At 42.3% G+C, this 19117-nt stretch overlaps 1 protein-coding gene across 1 annotated transcript in view; it reads right to left on the reverse strand.

Moving 5' to 3' along the window:
* The window catches only part of NCKAP1L (NCK associated protein 1 like), a 78189-nt gene that overhangs the window by 19862 nt on the left and 39210 nt on the right, over window positions 1-19117 (reverse strand). The window contains exons 20-27 of the mRNA XM_007429512.3: window positions 17642-17773; window positions 15613-15831; window positions 15028-15158; window positions 13420-13517; window positions 12869-12962; window positions 11695-11777; window positions 11401-11481; window positions 375-468 (exon numbers count right to left, since the gene is read on the reverse strand). Coding sequence (XP_007429574.1) covers window positions 375-468; window positions 11401-11481; window positions 11695-11777; window positions 12869-12962; window positions 13420-13517; window positions 15028-15158; window positions 15613-15831; window positions 17642-17773 — 932 coding nt within the window. The remainder of the gene's footprint in view (window positions 1-374; window positions 469-11400; window positions 11482-11694; window positions 11778-12868; window positions 12963-13419; window positions 13518-15027; window positions 15159-15612; window positions 15832-17641; window positions 17774-19117) is intronic.

Consider the following 19117-nt stretch of genomic DNA (forward strand, 5'->3'; position numbering starts at 1 on the left):
CCACAGATGTTCAAGGCCCATAAATACTGTTTATCACACAAACTAGAGCTTGTCCCTGCCAAGTGAGAAAGGCGCAGGAAAAAAAATGGAGGAAAGCTGCATTTTCTTGGCTAGAATCTGGGAGTGGGCCTTTTCAGTACAAACAAACCAGCAATGGCATCCAAGCAGTGACAGCTCCTGGAGACAAGAGATGAAATATTATTGCTGAGACGATGCCCAGCTTGGAGAGATTCCCTAAAAGAGGAGCCTTCCTAGTGCTGGGAAAGACGTGGTATCTGGAATCTTGCCTAGATGATACAAGAAGGCATTCTGCAGCCCTACACTTTTATCTTAATGGGGCAAGCCAGATAAATGTTAACGAGCCCTATCCTTACCTTTCTTCAGGTTGGACAGAGCAGACACCAGGGCTGGGTCGATGTCACAGGGGACCCCTGCAGCTGTGGCTAGTTCAAAGATGCTCAAGGTCACCTAAAGGGATGGCAGAACCAGATCTTATCAGAGGGACAGAATTGCTGCTGGGAAATTTTTTCAATGTTCCTAGAAAGAAAATAACATAAGCTCTTTATAATAAAAAAAAAAAAAAGATTCACCAGGTACCTTCACCCTCTGCTGCTAGTTTTCACAAAGAGTGTGCCTGGATTCACACTTCATATAAAGTCAAAATATGGTTTGTTTGGTTTGGTGTAAACCCAAATCAGAGTAAAATTGAATCTGATTTAAGGCAGTGTGTGATCCTTGTTATCTTACTTAAAGATAATATTTAAGCTTTGTAATTATGGTAAGTGTACACATGCGTAAAGCCTATATTTGACACTCTGTGATTTTCCACCCTTTATAGCACTGGCTGTAGGAGACACAAAGAGACTCATGGTGTAATGATACTACATCACAAATGGAGCTTTGATAGGCGTCACTAGAAAGAGAAGACAAGTGACAGAAGAAGCTACGATCTGGCTTTTTGTCACTGAGAAAACACCTCTCCTCACTCTGAAAAGGAAGTATTAGATAATTCAACACTGTTTTGGCCATGGTTAATCTAGACAGCACACAAGAGAAGTTGCTTCTACTGCTCCATCCTTATTAGCCTTTTGTCTCAGTAACATTTGCAGATTCAGGGACAAAACCAATGAAGCAAAGTTGGAGGCAAAGCCAGAGATATTCAGAGTAATTGTCAGCCCTTCAAAGTAGATCACACTAGAAATAAAATGTCATGTAGGTTAGTACTATTTTTGTTGTAAAGGTATAGTAAGAATCTTGCAAGTCTGAATGTGCTCTCTCCACCCCCCACCCCTGCCTTCTTTGTGAGAACTAGGGAGGGTCTCATTTGAGACATTTACTCAGGTTACATTCTTGTCCAGAACTCAGTCCTCTTTTATCTGACCGCTGTCTTGGTCTTCCTGTCCTTCAAGGACGTTCCCCCTGCCCTCTACAGTAATCAAATATGTGTGGCCTTCTAACTTTGTTAAGAATCAGTCCTCTAAACAAGCCATGGGGCAAAAATGCAGACTTCCAGACCTACTGTGGGGCTGGGGCTGAGCAGAAAGTCGTGTGAACTCACAGCTTGGGAAGACAACTATCCACAATTCATGACCAGCAATCCTGTTCCTCAGTGAGACATGACATCAATCATTTGACTGGGTCTTTAAAATGCATGAAGTGCTTCTACCATAAACTATCCAAAGCAATCCACTCCCTCTGCAATAAAATACTAGCATAATATCTGCAAAAACGTTTTACAGTGTTTTACAAGGAAATATTATCCAAGGCAAATAGAATGGAGGCAGTCCATGACCCTGTCATCCCCGTTCAAAATCTAATAGATGTGATTCAAACAACCAGGCTTGGACAAAGTCAATTTGGGGCCAAATCTCTGATAAGGCACTCAGAGTCTCTGTGCAACTGAGTGAGTTATAAAAGCAAAGAGGTTGCTCGTGGTGTTGACCTTCGCTCCGAAGAATGTGCCAACACAGTGCTAGAAGAAAAAGTGGCGGCTGAAATCCAGCTGTTAGCACAAGTGCCACCACAAAGTGCAATAATTATAGCAAGAGAAGAAGCAACAGTGGAGAGAAGCCAAGTGTGACATCGATCTACGGAGGACCATAAACACAGAGGGACTTGGATCAAGGTATGAAAAATGCAAAGGAAGCAGATGTATCAGTGCTTTCTTCCATACATACACACGCTCCTGCCAGGCTCTTTTCCCCCATCACACTTTTCTGGATCAGAGCTTTCATCAAACTTTCTTGCACTGCCTTTATTGACAGCAGAAATGAAGACAATTGATACAGGAGTCAGTGGAAGAGATTCTCAAATCGCAGGAGACCCCACACACAAGAGACAGATCAGCAACTTTTCCTTTTGCTACACTCTACGAAGCCCCAGACACAATATTTTATTTATTTAAACATCACTGTTCCTCCTTTCCATCCTAACCTATTCCTATCATAAATCCCCAAAGATGCTCCCTTTCAACCACAATACAATTTCTAAGTTCTCTGGCCATGAAGATCTAGAATACTGTGCTGTTCTGTTTAATATGTTCTATCTGGTTTGTACTAAATGGTGAATAGGATTAATAGGAGGAGAAGGAAGAGTGGCAACAACTTAAATGTTTGATTGAAATAAATTCAAGGAAATTCTCAACCTTGGGAAAAAGCAAAGGTGGCATCTTATTGTACATTTATTGCCCTGAAGTTCCTCTTTGCATGATACAACAGTCCTGTCCACACTATGCAGGTAACACGATATGATACCCATTACACACCCCAGCTCTCTAAATAGTGAGGACTTCAGAGTGACCCAGGATGTGGTTTCTTTGGGATGAAGTTCTGAAGGTTTACAGCATCTGGAAGAGATGCAGTTTATAGTTTGAACTTTAATGTAGATTCATTGTATTAATTCTCCAAAAGATATGATGATAACTAGTCTGTGCCTTGTGCTGTGAAAGTATGGCAAATCACGTGTTTGTACTTTCCTACTGCCCACGTTGCTTCCCTATTGCCCAAATACAAGATCGAGTGGGAAGAGAAGGCAAGATACACACAGTTAATTCAGGATCAGGGATAACAGAAACAATTTCCCCCACTAGAATTGCTCAGGCAAGATCTTGCTCCTATAGGATGCCACTTCAGTTCCCCGTATCCCAACTGTATCTGAACTTAGTCTCTCCACAACTACAGCCAAATGCAATTTCTTTTCTTTGAGGAGGAAAAAATATGTAAATTGGTCTTTCATGCATAAAGCCCGTCTGCCTGCCTGGTGGCAAGGCTACTTTGGACTCATGCTCCTCTATCACATAAATAGGGCCACTGACTCTCTAAATGTATAAATTGGAATTATATTTTCAGTTACTTCCAAGAGAGAGGAGAGAGCCAGAGGGGAGAAGAGGAGAGGAATTAACTGGATGTGAAAGTCTTCTGCAGATCTCATGTAAAGCTGACAAAGAAGGCAGCTGGGGGCTAGAGAAAGTATTAAAACATTTATAGTTGTTAAAGCAGAACAGGCCAGCTCCTGCTACCTCATACCCACTCTATGAAGCATCTCTATGAAACACACAAGCTGACTTAACTGGAGAGGCTGGTGAATGACAGAGCAACCACCCCCTCATTTAGGCAGCCTGTGCCAATTCAGAATCCTTGCAGGGAACCCAGGGACTTATTTCTGAATATTTTTCCAATTCTTAATTCCTGGCTGCTGGTTCATATTCTGGCTTCTACAGCTAACACAAGATCAGATGACTTTGTAGACCGGAAGGGGTGTTTGTGCCAAGAATCCGGATCAAATTAAAATGCTTTCTTAGAAGCAAATGAAAGAAAGACCATCCTGCAGCCGCAGGGCTCAGAAACATATGGCCCACTGTGTGCTTCTCACCATTGCATGTCCTGAAATAAATAAAAACATTGTGACGATAGAGACATTCCCATGTCCCATTAAGCCATAATAACAATACAGAGTCAATACAGATGAGCAAAGTAATTGTCACTTGCTTGGACAATTTTTGGCTATTTTCCCTCCTTTCTTCCCTACTCTTATCACGATGCACCTCTGGGTTGTTAGAGGCTTGGATGGAAAATAAACCAAGAATAAGCTTGAAAACTGCAAACAGTGTGCCCTGCTTATACATCACACTATGCTGCAATTATAATTACATTCAACAAATCAGAGTTTCAAATGTTGCTTTCATGCTGCAAAATTTAATCCTGTTTATTTACTGATTCTGTTCGCATATTGCACTAAGACAAAATAAGGACGCCTTTTTATTACGTGTAAATTGCAAATACCATCTTCTTCTCCCTGGGAATTTCAAATCGGACCATTTCAAATGTTGGCTCCCCAAATGCTTGGTTTCCAACTATCCACATTTACATAATCACCCCCCCCAACATAACAAAACAATCAACATAACAACGTAATCAAACCCACACAATGCAACTGCTACAACCTTTTCTGGAGCAATAGAACTGTCCTCTATCTCTAAATTGTTCCTTGGTCACAAACCAGCAAAAGAGGGCATAGCACAGGGCCTTTCCCCATTGCTCAGCTGAAATACTCACTGCCTATTCTTGAGTCAGCAGCAAACTACACTGGTATGACATTTGCTGCTCCCCCTGCTGCTCCCTGTTCTACCTCCAATGCCTCTGTTTCAAGCCACTGTAGTCACCTGACTTCCTTCCAAGATAACAGGTAACAAAGGCTAATAGACTTGCACACCTTGATGCTGCCTTTGGTCAGCATCAGAAGGAGAGAGAAAATGCTATCGGTACCACCAGGGTCTTCTTAAGAATCAAGCCAGTCTCACTCATGGACTGTGGATGAGGTGAAGGCAACTTCCTGGGAACGTGGCAGAAAAAAGAGGTCGCCATGTTTGTGCTGTGCTTAGGTGCAAGTGGAGAAAGGCCCACATGGCATAACTTAGAGTATCTGCCTCACTTCAGATCATGATATGCGTTGTGAAAATGGAAATGCATAGAATGGGACAAGATTCAAGTTGAACTGACCGGGGAAACGGGTCAAGCCAAGCTTTGATGAGTTATTTTTTTTCAATTATTCATTTTGTTCTTAATTCAGTCAGGGACCTTCTCCCTCTCGATCCCTACCACCACCATCCCTATTTCTTCTTCAGCCTCAAGCTCCCTTGCAGTCTCCCAAACACTGCAATTCAGTGATGGTGGCATATGCGACAGCGCCACACAGTGGCACCACTTCATGACAAAAGGATCAACCAAGGCATGCTAATAGAGAGATGCACGAATGGCTTTTAAGAGCGCTGTGGGACTCGGCCTTTTTTTTATTAGTGCAGCGGTTGAGGCTCTGCTGCCATTGCTCTTTCTTTATAAAAAAAAAGCAACAGGGAGGGGAACGGGGAGGAAAAGGAGGGGAGATCAGACGCAGCTTACTCTTCAAAGGGGAGAGAAGCTTACCATGGCAGCTTTACCCATCTCCTTGGAGAGAAGCGACTCCGAAAGAAATGTAGAGAAGAGGTGATGTTTCTAAACAGTTGAAAGAGAGGGCTGTAGCAACAGAGCTGCGGGAAAGCTGAGCGGAGTGACATAACAAGAGTATTAAGACTTTCCAGCTGGATGGGGCTGGGCACCAGTGCTCAGCTAAGCAGATTACTCAGGACTGCAAGATCAGCCAGTCAATAGCTTTCCTGAAACCTTCAGCCAATGCTGCAATACCACTGTGGAAGCTGGAGGCAAACATATGTCAGTAACTTCCTCATCCTTATGATAAAGCCATGTAATGGCTGCCAAGTAATAATTTTTCAACCGAAGCAGCTGCAGAAGTCAGCATATGTATATATACGTATGGAAGTCAGCAAAGTACAAAAACACAGCAGAAATCTCAGATTAGTTCAGATCAGATCAGACTAGACATCTAGAAATTCAAGTCATGCATATAGAGGAAGAAAGAGGGAAAGAAGATTTGTACAGGTCAGAAGTCACACAGGAGTCGGTTCGTTCTTTAACAGGAATCCGCACATTAAAGGCCCGTTCCTTCAATCTGATCTTTCCACAGTTTACAACAGGAAGTGATTGGGAGGGGCGGAGGGACACTCTATAATTCATTAGACAGCAGTGATCCATCTTTTGGAGTGCTTGGAGACCATCACTGTACATGAAAATCTATTTCCTAATTTTCAAGATTGCCCAACCCAGCTTTATCGGGAGTTTCACACTACTGTGGCTTATATTAGGAGCAGGAAGAAGTGCTCTCGGGAAAACCAATCAACTGCTGCTCTTCGCAGCTAAACCATACTCTTATATTCTTTCAAAATCAATAGCTAAGAGGGGCACTGACCCCAATACCACTCCTTTTCGGGGAGAGATGTGGGTGGCCAAAAGAGAGCTAAGCTCGCATCTGCTCCACATCTGTCTCACAACAGTCAGAAAGCGAACGGGGTTTGGGAGAGAGAAAGGCCTTACTCGAGGCCAGATCAAGTTGGTCAGGTGGGGTGAGAGTTAGTTCTCACACTATGGTAAAAAACAAGCTATGAGCAAATCTGACCATCGCAGAAACAAGGAACAGATCGAAACAAGTTAACCTACTCAAAAGAGGGTGCCAGGTAGCCCATTATGTAGGGCAAGAAAAAAACAAACAGAAGGCAAGGTGGTTTGAAGCTCGTTTGTATAGGTAGGGTTAGTTCCTGAATCACTACAGTCGCTGACATTCTTTTAGTTGTGACTTCCTGATTTTCTTCAGTAAATATTACTTATTCCAAGTTCTTGGAATTTCTAGTGAGACGATTTAAAGGGGATCCAGTCGTGCTTGAGAGGGTGAAGCCTGACCGGTGAGCCAAAAGTTCCCCATCCACAGCATAAAGGCTTCCTCCATCTGGCCCTTCTGAAACAGGAAAGGGCAGTCCAAAGTCCTTTTTATAGCGCTATAGAGCTTTCCCTGATTGCAGAATTATTTCTCTTTTTTGGAGGGGGAGAGCACAGAAACACATTAACCTCTTGAAACAGGGTTAGCATTTTTCTTAGAACAACAAGCCACTCACCCCCTCCCGGGGGGGGGGGGGGAAACAGAAGAAAGGAATCAACCCCATGCTGAGATTCTCACATGTGCTCCCCAGTATTAAGCGTGGCTCCTGATCATCAGTCCTGGCAGGAGTAAAAATGGCTTGCTTCAATTCCTGCAAATGCCTCCTGAGTGCACAATCTGTCTGGGATCTTGATTCTTCTCAATCTGTGCCTCCCTTGTTTCTGGATGGCTCCTGATATCCTGTGCTTTGTGCCTCCGCTTGTCATTCAGGAGAAACATTCAGTGGTTCTCTGACACCATTAACATTTCTTTCTTCCTATAACACACTAGTCAGCTGGAAATGCAAGTCGGGATCCCACTACTAGTCCTAATGGCAATTGTCTAATATAGCTGCGGGGGAGAGGTAGGAAGCAGAGAACCGCATTAACCGTTGAGCTATGAACTTAGATCAGTTTTATCGTCTGCATTCTTCATGGGCATCTCTGCCTGCTGCTGCTGTCCTTATCAAAACAATATAGGGACAAGAAAAGGATTGTAGTTAATGCCATAGTGAATATCTGCCCCTACTGGTAGGACTAGGCACAAATGGAGAATATGCATTCAGTGGAGCACACACAGGGGGAGGAGAGAAATCCATGATATTCCGACAGATCCCGAATTTCAGAATGGCAGACAGGTTCTTTCAAATTACAAAATGCAAGGTGAGTAATCTCCTAGTATGGGAGCCTCCATCCTAGGACACAAAGCAACACAAAAGAACCCAAGCAGAACGTTCACAAGCAAATGATTCAGAAGAACAATTGTAGTTTTAAGCTATATAGCCCTTTCCTGTTTTTCCTTTCCATTGACAACCGCGACAACTCAGGCTTTAGCTGAAAACTACTTACTTTATTGCACATTTTGTTCCTCTATGTGCAGCAGTTCCAATTACTGTGAAAATTTATTGCACTGGTCTACTCGGGAAAAAAAAAATGTTTTCCTACTTTGCAAAATAGATTGTTCATAAACATGGGTCTTTTATTCCGCCTTTAATGCTGTTTTTTTTAATTTTTTCTGCCTGGCTTTGAAGTGTCAGACACAAACAAATAGGAACTGAAGCAGCATCCTCATATTTCCACCATCGATTTCCACCACCATTTCTACCTGCCCCTGCGTGGGCATACCCTCCCAACAGAATTTTAAGAAGATATCTAAATATCCTCTGAAACTTTAGCAAAGTAGCAATTAGGTTTCTACCTGTGTCATAAATTAATTCTTAAACTGAGCAGCACTGAAAAATCCCCATTTTGGGATTATGGTGAGAATGAAAATCAAGCAACAACGCTTAAAAATAAATAAATCAGATTAAGAACTGAATGCTAATCTTCTTAGTTAATCACTGCTAATATCAGAAAGCTATATTGAGGGCGTGTACATGTATCTCACAGATAGTATACTGTAGCTCATTTAATTTATATAACACTATTCCATTTATCAAAATATGGACTGAGAATTTTTATTACCTTGACAGAGAATTGGGGAGGGGTGAAGGTTTGGCGGAGGACGCTTTTAGTGCTAAGAAGAACAACTGCAGAAGGCACCATGTTCCCAGAAAGCACAAAAGCAAGTCATCAAAGGACAGAAGACAAGGCTGGGCAATTTTCTGGTGCCCAAGAGCCCTCTCCCAACTTTTTAAGCATGGTCCAGGTCACAAAGTGCCTGGAGTGTCACTGCATACACAGAAGAGGCTGGTTTTGTGAGTCGTTTTATTTTTTTTTGTCTGCTATATACCTATTTTAGGGCTTATAGTACAGTTTTTATTTACATCCCACTACTAAAAGGCAGGAACCTATGGTGTCTGTATTCATCAGCTGCAGTCAGAAAAGACTCTGGGGAATCACATAAGAGGGATTCCAAAGGCATGTATGGCTGAAATTCAACTTTGCGCACATCAGATTTCTGTACCTATAAACTTGTTGCCTGTTAAGGGCCATAGATGCGAAGACATTTAGCAGAAGGGCTCTGCAACTCTCTATGTTACATAGCTCCTGTTGTGTAGAATGATGTTTTCGGGGTTTTCATCACCTCTTTCCTCTCTCAGCTCAGTTTCCTCTTTCTCTTCTGAATCTCACCTCCGCACTTCAGATCCTTCTCTGACCCACACTCTCTACATACTGGAGGATAGCACACTAGAGGCTCTTAGCTAGAGACAGACTTAGGCTTCCTATCATTTCCAAAATAAAGCTTGTCTATTTTTGTTTCCTGCAAGCACTAGCCTCCAGAATACTTTCTTAGAGAAATTATATTCCTAACTTTAGTGTTTCTCTTGTCACACTTTCTTTTCACTGTATAAAACTATCTGGGACTCCAGACATATAGCACTTAGGCTACAAATGGCCCAGCCTCTCATCTGCATCAGCTTCCATGATCTGGCTGAATACTTGATGCAGGGAGCACAGTTTGGGGAAGACTGACTTAGAACCCTGCCTCTTCCCAAGGTATTCTGAAAATCCTAACTCATCTGAAAGGTTGATTCATCTACTGCTTTACAAGCTGCAAAAACTGAGTGGATTTATAGAGAAGGTGGAATAAGTGGCAAGCCAAGTAACAAGAAATGGAGGACACACAAAAGGAAAGGGCAAAATTAAGATCTAAATTTGCTTCTGTGGCATCTTCAATTAAAACAGAACAAGCCGCAGACTCTCTAGAGACCCTGGAGAACTTCTGCCAAACTCTACAAGTAATGGAAGGACACAGTTAGTAGCACAGCAGCTCATGCAGTCCATCTCAGTCAGGAATGAGGATTAAGGGATTAAGCAAGAGATCTAATAATGCTTTGATGTACCCCCTTCTGCAGTAGAGATTTTGGGCTCAGCAATAGCACTGTCAGCAAAGCATGAAGGCAATGCTCATACAAGAATGTTGCCCAACAAGTGCATCTGCTCGATGTACAGAGGGTCCAAGGTTCAATCCCTGGCATTTCCAGTTAAAACAAATCAGGTTGCAAATGTTGGTAAAAATCTTGGAGAGCTGCTGTCAATCAGAATTAAATGCTAGACTGAAAAAGAGTCTGCTTATGTTCCACTCATAGCCTACAATTGCTAGAAAGATTCTCAAAGCAAAATCAAACAGAAGGAATGGAGCTGGCTGCCCTTGACCACATAACAGAGACAATTTGCTCAATTCTGCCTCCTATGTGTCTATGTGAGAGAAAGAATATGCATCAGCACATCACCTGCCAAGGTACAATGATGCTCCAGAGATGCTAAAAAATGCATTGACACAGCCGTAACATCAACCAAGACTGAGCTGAAGAAAGTCACGATGTGTTTAAAATATAGCAAAGAGTGTTACTGAAAGAGATGCCTCATTAACACAGCAGCACAGAGAGAAAAAAGGAAATGGAGCAGAGACATAGAGAGGTGGGCCTTAAAGGTCAATGTAGGAATGGGAGCCAGGGTACTCTGCTCTTCCATCTCTTCTACTCTTTGATGCAATTGTTGCAGTGATGCAAACATGCAGAGAATATAGATTTGGGACACTGACCAATATAGTTCCTAAATTTGGCACTTTCAGAACTGTGCTGAAATCTATTACCTTGTGGCAGGGATAGCTAATCTGTGGCCCACTTCTAGCCAACCACCACCTCAAGTTCTCACTGTCAGAATTTGATGGCAAAAAAAGTTGAATTTCAGGACTGTGATTTTTCTTTTCAGTATTAATAGCGAGAATGTTACTCTTAAATAACTCCAACCTCCCCTTCCCCATCTCAGAATGCTTTTTGGGAGCCAGTTTCAATTTTTTAAAATGCATTTTAGGGTGTTTTAAGGTTAGGCATGGTAGCATTCTGGGAAACCCCAACTTTAAAATCCCCAAACCCTGAAACTGGCTGTGATTTTTTTTCCCCAGTGCTTGTGAGATAAGAACAGAAAATAGGCTATGACTTCATGAGATGGCTTTCTGTGTCCCTCTGGGAGGTTGAGAGTCCAAATTACAGCCCCCAACCCCTCAAACATTGTCCATGCCAAACTAAGCTAAAAGATTCACCAGGCTCTTTCGTAAGGTATGCATTGAACTAATGCTAAAGATACTGGCATTCTTTGTAATACTTTTAAAGGCATTTTTAAAGGTAAAATGAGTATTTAAGCTTAATCTGCAGACTCCATAATATAGCCTGACACATTGGATATGAAGTCCCCCTTCAGATTACTGTATACGTGAGCAATGATATACATGCTCCAGAATGACTGATAAAAGGCACTTGCATAATAAATTCTCTTCTACACCTTCATAATTTTCTCTGCATACTGATAAACCAAGGACAATAATGCTCAAAGAATCAGTATCATTATCGAGATAGCATTCAGAAAGTGCAGAGAATGGACCCACCTAGCCACTTCCTTCATTCAAGAGAGAGAAAGGCGTTGACAATGTTACCTTTATGTCCATCTCAGGTTTGACGAATTCTTTCAGATGCTCAATGGGTCCCATCAGGAAAGGGCAGTGATTGGTGAAAACCTGTCCAAGTTAGAATGCAAGAGGTGATGCAACAAACAGGAAGTATCTACCCTTTTCACTTGCTAGCTCCTATATTAATTGCCTTCCCTATAAGTGTTGCCATCACTCCTAAGCTTCTCTGTCAAAAACCACCCAAAAACAAAGCAAGGAGCAGACCTCTGGTTGTGGCTGCACATGGAAGGCATACACAAGTGCCAGGGTGCCACCACTTACCTCTTGAAGTCCCTCCTGTGCCATTGACCGGAACCACAGAATCTGCCCAATGATTGTCATTCTCTTTATAACGTTCTCTATACCTGGACAGAATATGTTCTGATTAGACCCAATTTTCCATGAGCCACAAGACCTTTAGCTTAGCTTTTCCCAAGCTGGCGTCCAGTTGTATTGGAGCATAACTCCCATAATCACTACCACCTAGCTTGGTCATAGGACTCACTGGTTTGGGATGATATTCCATGAATTCCTTTAGAAGGCATCCAGCTGGGACAAACTATCCAAAATCAACAGAAGTTGTTGAGCTGCTTCTATGAAAACCAAGATAGTCTAACCAGTCTTAGAGTGAGAGCACCATACAGTTGCAGTATTTAGAACCAATGTCTAGAACAGCAGGAACTTTTACAAGGCTGCATCTGCTGGCAAGTTTCTAACGATTTCAGAAATACTAAGAATCTGAACCCCCTTTTGTGGAAAACTCTGCACAGGAGTTTGGCGGTATAATATTTTATTCCATTCCACTCCCTCTACATCCTTCCCCCCTGCCCCCAAATCAATTCTCTAGTCTCAGGGTACATCCAGGCAGCTGGCCTAATGTGCCGTAATGCGTGACCAAACTATGCCAGCATAATTTGGTCTGTCCCCCTAGCCAATCTCCATTTTGTGTTTGGTAAATTCTGCTATACTGCAGGATAAGTCAAGAAGCAGCGATTGGTGAATTTCCTGCTGGAAATCCAATCACTCTCCCTAACATGGGCTATGGGGAGGAAGTGACTTTTGACAGATGGAGTGGTGAGCGTAGCCATCTGCCAGATCCAGACTAAGCTTTTGGACAAGGAGGGAAATCCAGTTTCAAGTCCACATTCAGCCACAAAAACTTCCTAGATGACTTGAGGGTGGTCATAATCCCTCAGCTCATATTATGCCATAGGGCTATTGTAAGGAAAAGTGGTGGCAGGAACGTTATGCTCACTATCTTGAGCTCCTGGAGGAAAGGTGGGTCAAACCTAATGAATTTATTATCTCTAAAATATTAGGATTATCAAAATAGTGAGACATGAGACATAATACCATCCATTTTAAAATTCTGGTCAGAAATTGTACATTTAAATGTCAATAGCTGAGGCAGAGAATGGAAGAACAAGACTCTACAGAATCATTACCTAGCACTTACCTGATAGGCGGGGCATTAGCGTTGCCATCTGTTCTGGATGGCAGAAGTTGGATCTGATCTGAACCAAAATATCCATATTTTCAATCACAAGTTTCTAGAAAGAATGAAACTTGGTGATATCTTATGAAGACTCTGGAGATGGTACAAAGATTATCTTGACCAGCATGCTTCTGGATGCCATCATATGTACCTTAGATGTGTAAAGTCAAGGGCTGCTTGGTTCTCAGTTTGCTCTGAGAAATAGCCATATGCCAATCTTCATATCTCTCCCTAAGAAACTTAGCAGAATGTCTAGAACCAGACCTTCTGCTCAGTGCCTTTCCTCCTAATCACAAAGGCAGATTTTATGCACTGCACTAAGCCACTCTTTGACTAAATAAACCAGAGTCGGCTAAATTAATATACTGTATTATGCCATGAGCAATGGCAGGGGACTCACAGCAAACTCTGCCCCAACCAAACAAATTATATTATGGCTTCACTAGATGAGTCCAGAATAAATGGAAAAATAGCTGATCTTGACCTGCTGCCCTCTCAACTGAGCTTTATACCTTTAGCTCCACCATCTGTGAGGTGACATGCCACATGAGGTTATCACTTAGGAACTTCATTCCATAGGGACCAAGGAGTTCAGCCAGCGCTCTCATTTCTGAAAAGAAACAAAAAGGTACTCATCAACATTTATTAGAGTACAATAGTATAGTTTGCAGTCATGGCAGAAATCAATCTTTTGATCTCTTTCCCTTGTGGACATCAGAGAAAAAGAGGTATCAGATGTTGGTTCATCTTCTTCTGATTATAGAAATTGCAGCAGAGATCTCAGCCTCCTCACTTAACCTATTGGTAGCCAGGAGCCACTTTAAAAAAAAAAAAAATAGCAATGGCCAAAGCTACAGGGCACTGGCTAATGAGGAATGCAGTTCACTGGAGAGACTGAGGCCAGAATTTTCAATCTGCTTGTTTGGGGTGGAGAGAGATTACTACTGAAATAGGTATTTTAAATTTATTGGAGATTTGTCATACATATTTACCTTTGTTGTTGAGCATACTGTTGAATTTCAACATTTTGTTGCCAGAAATTAGCAGCATGGTCTTAGAAAGCTTCGGGGATATTCAGAAAAAGGCCAGGAAGGGTACAGAGGGCCCAAAGGCTGACACTTATCCACTTCTGACCTTAGCAGGCAGAGTTTTCTTGGCATTTTGCATGAAGTCCCAAGCTCAGCCCTGTCTTCTAACTGGTTGGGAAATAACCAAGACCCACTTTCTTTTCACTAGCTGCCACTGCTGAGGCTAGAGAAAGAGAAAACTGCAAAGCTTCCATTGTTCTAAGATCCAAACTCCATGACATACTGAACTTTCTAACTAAGAACCTAGTGCCCAAATCTGGGTTTTTTGTCGTGTTTTAAGTCATGTCTTTAAGATTATACATTTAAGGCCAGGGCTTTATTTTTTAATCTTTGTATGTTGCTCTGAGAGGATATACTGTATGTTTGAAATGGATGGCTGGATGTTAGGGTCCCCTGTGTTGATGCTATCCTGGTTCTGAATATTTTGGTACTAAAGTCAAGTCTCCTTCAAATCGAGCTCAGTTCCTGGTGACTACACATCCATGTAATTTGCCTTTCAATATGGAAGTTGTTTGACATCACCTTCTTCTGGAATGCTTTTTCAACTTCCCAGTCTAGCCTACAGCCTTAATGGTCTCCCATCCAAATAAGAACCAGGTTCATCCTTGCTTTGCTGCTGCTGCTGCTGCTGCTGCCCCTCCTCCTCCTCCTCCTCCTCCTCCTGTTCCTCCTCCTCCTCCTCCTCCTTCTTCATCATCATCATCAATCAAAGTAAGCTAGGTATTACCACCTAGTTGGCTGAGTGTTCTGAAGATCACAGATCATCCAAGCAAGATTATTCCATTATGCTCTGCTTCATGCAATTTGCTACCATAGTACTGACTGCATCTTCAGATTTAAACCTCAGCTGCAAGACAGATGCTCAAAATTTGCCTGAGCCAAGCTAGGCTTGGCAGGAATTCCACAGCTTCTAATAGGCAATAGAATTCAAGCCTATCAGCTCAGCTACTAACACTAGGAATTAAATTCAAATCAAGTGACCCAATTATAACTCAATTCTGAATGGTTCAGTCTAGACACTTTGACACCTACCTAAGATATCAGAAAATTCTTCAGCATTGAAGATCTGCTCCCCTTCTTTGGGGACACTGACAAAGGCTTGCATTAAAGGTGAAAGGACAATGGATCCCATGCTTGCTTGGCGTAGAAGTGACTCCAGATACCTGGGAAGAGATGCCAAGAAAATCTATTCCAGCTAAGAACAACTAAGTACAACTTTCTTAAACGTGTTATGGGGGACCTATGTGGGGAGAGGAAATTATAGAGGCAACTATGTGGGGAGAGGAAATTATAGATCTTACTAGCAAGAAAGTCTTCCTAAGAAGGCTTGAAGCTCACAGCAGCAATATCCTTTATCCCTCTTTCTACTGGAATTTACTAATGGAAAGAAGGAACAGCTCATCCATAGCTGAAAATAGTATCCTAGTTTCAAAGACAATCCTCAACATAGTCTCAGAGGAACTTTGTTATGAATATCTCAGATATTTCAGGGCTGACTCTTGGAATTTGAAGATGGTAGGACTGACCTTAGTGACCTTTGGGATAAATTGTGTCCAGGCACATATAGGACAATAGTACGTTCTCTCTGAAGGTCACCATTAGGCCCTGGCTACATACCAGTTGGTATAGAGTGTGGTCATGGTCTGCTCCCCGCTTGCATCCAGTGGCTGGGTGTGCTGCAGCAGCACAACACGGAGGAGGCGCGAAGTATCCACTCCCACGCGATGCATCAGGGACACCAGGAAAGTAGCATAGGCATGCACACCTGCTAATACTTCTGAAGGGCGCACTAACTCTGGAGAATTTGGGTTTGGTTTCACCAGTCGTACCAAAGACCTATAGGCAAGAGCAGGGAAGTAAGCAACACCTGAAAACACTCCAGTCAAAGAACAAGCAACAAAGAAGCACACATTCACAAATCAGCTTGCAACCTTCAAGCCACTATTCCTCAGTATAGTATTACATTACGTAGCTCACCATGCTTTCTTAAAGAGTACTGATGGGGTGGGGGGTGGAGGTGATGTTTCTGTCCAAGGAACACAAGCCAGACCCGCCAGTACATTTGGGACTAGATTAGATATCTGCTTGTGTATGGAGAGAGGGGAGAGGTGTGACAGCAAGAAAAAAAATCAGTTTTAATTTTTAGCCAGCAAAAAAGACATAAATCATAGTCTCACATCTGGCTGACCAAAGCAAATGTAGGAATAACAGCAAGGTATGAGCGCTACGGCTTCTGGGCAACTGTTTCTTCTCCTGCGCATTACTGGCTACCCTGCACAAGTTAGCTAAGCTCCTCTTCAAGATTATCAGACTTTCACGATTATCGGATTTTCATGATCTAGCAAGCTCAGTTCTAGGACTGAAACATTTGCAGGCCACTTTTATTACGGTAATTGAGTTCATACATTGTGCTAAGCTTCAAAGTGGCTTTTTGTTGTTGTTTGTTATGTCTACAAATACATTTTAATACACAATGAAGTGGCTCACCCCAAAGCAAGACAAAACAAAAGCATAAATACAATACACTGTTATTTGTAGCATCTAAGTAACAAAAGCAATTCAAAACAAGTATCTAAATAAAAAGCTCAGTGTCAAAACAAAACAATTGTTTCCCAATATATTTCTGGTGAGAATAGAGTGATCTAACAGACGATAACAGCAGATGCAGCTCTCTTTAAGGAGCCACAGAAGGAAACAAAGGCCAGTCCCAAATTCCAGGTGTTGGCAGAAACACCATCTGGATTAGATCGTACATAGCAAAAACTCTCTTCTCTGGGATGATGGTCAGAGCCAGCTGCCAGAATCTGCTGGAAGTTCATTATAGGAATTTATCCACTGCGATACCAAAACAGTATGTTCTGCATACTCAGATAAACTTTCTTAAATGGGAAGTTTCAAAAAATTAAAGTTTTGAAAGAAGACGATATACTGTACAGTAGTCAAAGAACAGAAGCACACAACATTCTAGGCCACTGATTTGCTTAACCATTTACTTAAACCATAATTGATTGGGTTCAGGACCTGCTAAAAGGCCCATAGATGGTGGGCTTCCCATCTGAAGTATGGACCAGTATTTAAGTGATCAGATGAACAGTATTTTCCACCCTATTCAATTAAGGTATCATCCAAAGAATTCAGTACTGGGTCTTCTTACACGCTCCCGTACACTTGGCTGCTGACTCCAAACAAAAGAAAATATTTACATTGTTTTCATTGCTGATTTGCCCTAGGTCACTCAGAGTCTTAAAAAGGGTTTGATTAAACCCAAACAAGCCAGATTAGGCTTGTTGCAACCCAAAGTTGTATAGAAATCTTTATGCAGCCATCTAGCGGATGCCTGGATTTTTGCAGTCCAGATCTGGGCACCCTAACCAATCCAGCCATTCAGTTCGTAGGCATGCCAAGAATTAGATGCATGGGACAGATGATAACGTTGAAGGGAGGCAGACCATGCTCAGTTCACTGAATTGAGAGAAATTCAGGAATGGAACCCTCACTATCATCTACACACACCCACTTCTTTTCCATTCTTCAAAAAACTTGGAAAAGGTATAGCTGACACCCTCACCTCTGTGGCTCGCTTCCAGAATAACCTCCCTGCCCCTGTGGCCACAGGACCTCCTGCTGTTCCCATTACTTCCTGTACCTGCTGAGTCGGATCTCCAGCTGGCTGCTGAGATACTCCACTGGAGTTACTGTGTGCTCAAAGACAACAATGTTGTCTACTTGGTTTATGCTCCAGCAAAGCTCAGTCAGGGTCAGCTGCAACTTGTCTAGACTGGGAAAAGAAAAAAAGAAAAAAGATAATCAGAGTGGATCAGAGTTTTATAATACAGAAGGTGTTTCCCAAAATATTCCTGGTGAGAAGCGGGAGAGGGCAGAGAGAATGAAGATCTGGGAAGAGCTTGAGTGAACCCAGCTCTAGAAGTACCTATAAGATTATACTTTGAGTCCAATCTACTTTGGGAATGTTAGTAAGATACTCTCATGAAGGCATATTCCTTCCTTAACTAAGCCTGCTCCTAGATGCTTTCACAGGATATTTCATGTATTTTTAATCATACCGTTAATCTATGCTGAAGGTAGCTGGCAGACATAAACAGAATAGCTTGCACAGCTTCAGGTTCAAACAGAAAACAGTGCTTCAGAGCATCCACAGGTACACCTGTACCATCTCAGCAACTCATAAACTAAATGTGTCTTGCCCTGGGATTGTGCTACCTGCAGTTGCAAAGGGCAGCTAAGTGATCCTCAAAAAGATGCTGCTGTTTTAAGGAGTTGCCAAAAAGTGCCACACAAGCAACTGTTATATTTTTTCTCTGTTAATTTTGTTACTTTTATGCTTTAAGAAGAAAAGTTTCATTTCTGTGATGGAATGGAATTATGAAGGCCAGGCTCAGGGAGATAAACATTTTCTTAGCTCCCCAGAAGAACGTGGGAGGAACAAGAGGATGAGACTGGCATCTCCCTGAGGAATTCACACTGTTGTGGCTGGCTGACTTTGGGATCTGGGATTTTAGGTCTGGGAAGATTGATGTCAGGCCTAGCCCAAGGAACTCCAAGAGACAGTGCAAATTCAGTCCAGTTATGTTTATTAGCTACAACCTCTAGCAAGAATCTTCCCTGAGCCTGGCCTTCATAATTCCATTCCATTCCATCACAATTTCCCTTGTATTGATTGATTGAGTGCATGCCATCAAGTCAGTGGCAATTTCTAGCAACCACATACAGTTTATCCATGACGATCTACTCCTAACATAGTCCTTCAAGTCTTCCAACATGCACCCATCACCAATGTAACTGAATTAATCCACCTTGCTGCTGGTCATCCTCTACTTCTCTTTCCTTCCACCTTTCCCAGAGAGCTGTGTCTTTGCATAATGTATCTGAAGTAGGAAAATTTGAGCCTGGTCATAAGTGCCTCCAGTTAGAACTCTGGGTTGATTTGTTCAATGATCCATTCATTGGTTTTCTTGGCTGTCCATGTTACTATCAAGAGTTTTTTTCCAACACCAAAGTTCAAAAGTGTCAATACTCTTCCTCTCCTGCTTCTTCTAAGTCCAAATTCTGCTTCCATAGAGCGTCACAGGGAACACCATGGCTTGCATGATTCTGATCTCTG

Source organism: Python bivittatus, unplaced genomic scaffold (genome assembly GCF_059951505.1).
Source record: "Python bivittatus isolate LINGU-HERP-01145 unplaced genomic scaffold, Pbiv_v1 ctg000220_np1212, whole genome shotgun sequence".
NCBI lineage: Eukaryota > Metazoa > Chordata > Lepidosauria > Squamata > Pythonidae > Python > Python bivittatus.